This window comes from Cynara cardunculus, assembly GCF_001531365.2.
Source record: "Cynara cardunculus var. scolymus isolate 2C chromosome LG 5, CcrdV1, whole genome shotgun sequence".
Lineage (NCBI taxonomy): Eukaryota > Viridiplantae > Streptophyta > Magnoliopsida > Asterales > Asteraceae > Cynara > Cynara cardunculus.
This window is the reverse complement of record NC_037532.1, coordinates 5,805,131-5,807,657: the sequence shown is the minus strand read 5'-3', so window position 1 is coordinate 5,807,657 and position 2,527 is coordinate 5,805,131. Positions and strand designations below refer to the sequence as shown.

The following is a 2,527-nucleotide window of genomic DNA, read 5'->3' as shown; positions in this document are numbered from 1 at the left end:
GTCCTTCTTCTTAACAAATAGGACTGGAGCTCCCCATGGTGACGAACTGGGTCTAACGAACCCTTTCTCAAGAAGATCTTATAATTAAGACATTAACTCTTGCATCGCGGATGGAGCCAAACGATAAGGGGCTCTAGCAAGCGGAGCGGTTCCCGGAATAAGGTCGATTCAAAATTCTACTTGTCTAACGGGTGGTAAACAGGGTAAGTCTTCAGGAAATATGTCGAGAAATTCATTGACCACCTTCACATCCTCAATTCTTTTTCTTTCTAGCTTGGCATCCAACACGTAGGCGATGAATGAGGAACACCCCTTAGCTAAGCATTTACGCGCCTTTGCCATGGATAGGAGTGCTACATCTCCCTTCTTTCTTTCGCCAAAAACTAGCACTGCGTCCCCGTCCGATAAAGGAATTCGAATCAATTTCTTAGAACATAAAGTTTCCGCTTGGTTCTTTACTAACTAGTCCATTCTAATTATGGTGTCAAATCTGCCGATAGTCATGGGTATAAGGTCTACCCGAAATTCCCTTCCCTCGATTCCCAATGCGTAGTTCCTAACAACCTCACGCACCAGAACTCTACTACCATTTGCTAACTCAATGATCAAGGCATTTTCTAGAGTGTTAGGGGGCGTATGCAAGAGTTGGTATAATGTAGTGGATACAAAGGAACATGAAGCATCTGAATCAAAAAGCACATGTGCAGGTACAGAGTTAACAAGGAACGTACCCGACACCACATCCGTCGATGCTTTAGCTTCCTCAATAGTCATTTGAAAGGCTCGACCGACTGCTTTCGGGGTATTTTCTTTTCTTCCCTGGCCCCCTCCAGCCTTCATCTTCGGACAGTCATTCCTGAAGTGACCCGGCTCTCCGCATCCAAAACAGATGGGTCCTTTGATAGGACACTCATTTCGCGTATGGCCTGGTTTCCCACATTTAAAACATTTTGCAGGAGTAAAGTTGGTGGTGCACGGGCCGTGGTGTTTCATGCGGCATTTGGGGCACCACCTAGCCTCTTGTCTAGGATAAACTCCATGATTGTTGTTGTTGAGGTGGTTCGGTCTCTTGGAACGCGCGAATTGACCTTCCCACTTCCTTTTCTCACCACTTGCCACTTTCTCTTCTTTCCCTTTACTATAAACCGATTCCATGACCTTTGCCTCTTCGATTGTCTCCCTAAGGGTGGAAGCCCTGGAGTTCCTAACCATAACCATCATGTCTGCGGGCAATCCTTTTAGGTAGGCTTTTATCTTTTCTTTCTCTGTTGGAGCCACATATCCCACTAAGTTCAGTTTTTCCATGAAAAGCCGTGTATAGTCTCTCACTGACAAGTTTTCCTTCTTAAGGGTCCGGAACTCTTTTTCAATGCAGTCCATCTCTTGTTCATTGCAATATTCCTCCATTACTTTCTCTTTAAATGTGGCCCAACTCATCTTGGCTAGCTCTTGGGCCTCTATGGTTGATATAACAATGTTCCACCAGGTAAGGGCCGCACCCCTTAGCATATGAGAGCCAAACTTTGCCTTTTGACCTTCGTCACAGTCACAAGCTCGAAAGGCCTGCTCGATCTCTCGAAGCCAGTTCATGCATGCCACAGGATCATCTGACCCCATGAACTCCGGTGGTTTGCAAATTAAAAACGTCTTGTAGGAGCAAACTCTTCCCACTTGCCTTGCATCGATCGTTGCTAGCTCTTGGGTTGGGATTCCATTTCTGGTGCCCCCGGATCCCATAATAGTTACGTTCTCGGCTACCGCTTCATGCTTACGATTGTTGGCATTTCTATCTTCCAACAACTTCATAAAGAACTCTTGATGTTAGGCCATCGCTCTGTTCATCGCATTCATCATTGTGCCCATCATTCTTGACTCTAGGGTTTCCTCTTCTAACACGGGGTTAGAGGTGGCAAGGTTAACTTTGGAAACGTGGTCAACTTCACCGCCCAAGATGTGTTGTCTAGGATGCCCCCTTGCGATCGTGGTCCATGGTGGTTGATCCGCGATAGATTCGGTAACCGCGTGACCCTCCGGTGAGGTATCTCACCTACTCCGCGTATTTACCATTTTGTCTGCTATGCAAGAGATTGACAAGGAGTTAGGATAAAAAGATGAAATACGGAGTCAACATAATACGGTACCAACACAATCATAAATTTTGCAATAACAATGAGTCCAAGCACGCTTATGTAACAACTTACTCAAAATAACATTAGCTAAGTGGAATTTTGAACAGGTTATACATAAGGATCCTCAACCCATCGCCACAATTCATGAATTATACATTTCCGTTGACTCTAAAGCTCCCTATCTTAAAGGTTCTACCCACCTCACACAAATTAACATTTATAATTCAGCTTAATTATAGGCGTCTTAATTCCATACCTAGTTCGCTTAAACTAGAACTCTGATACCAACTTGTTACACCCTAAGAATAGAGAAAAAAACATGAGATAAAAAGGAATAATATGGGTCAAAGAAAAACATAGCGGAAGTTAAAGTTTGACAAGGATTTACCTAACAAAGG

The 2,527-nt window shown here is 44.2% G+C and overlaps 1 protein-coding gene across 1 annotated transcript; it reads right to left on the bottom strand.

The window, feature by feature from the left end:
• Positions 1-462: 462 nt before the first annotated feature.
• On the bottom strand, positions 463-1,806 carry LOC112512261. The gene has a single exon (XM_025118138.1). The coding sequence runs from the start codon at positions 1,804-1,806 to the stop codon at positions 463-465; it is 1,344 nt and encodes a 447-aa protein (XP_024973906.1).
• Positions 1,807-2,527: the final 721 nt, after the last annotated feature.

What these genes read in the sequence shown, in the direction of transcription:
- LOC112512261 (XM_025118138.1), bottom strand. Translation starts at nt 1,806, where the DNA reads ATGAAGTTGTTGGAAGATAGAAATGCCAACAATCGTAAGCATGAAGCG.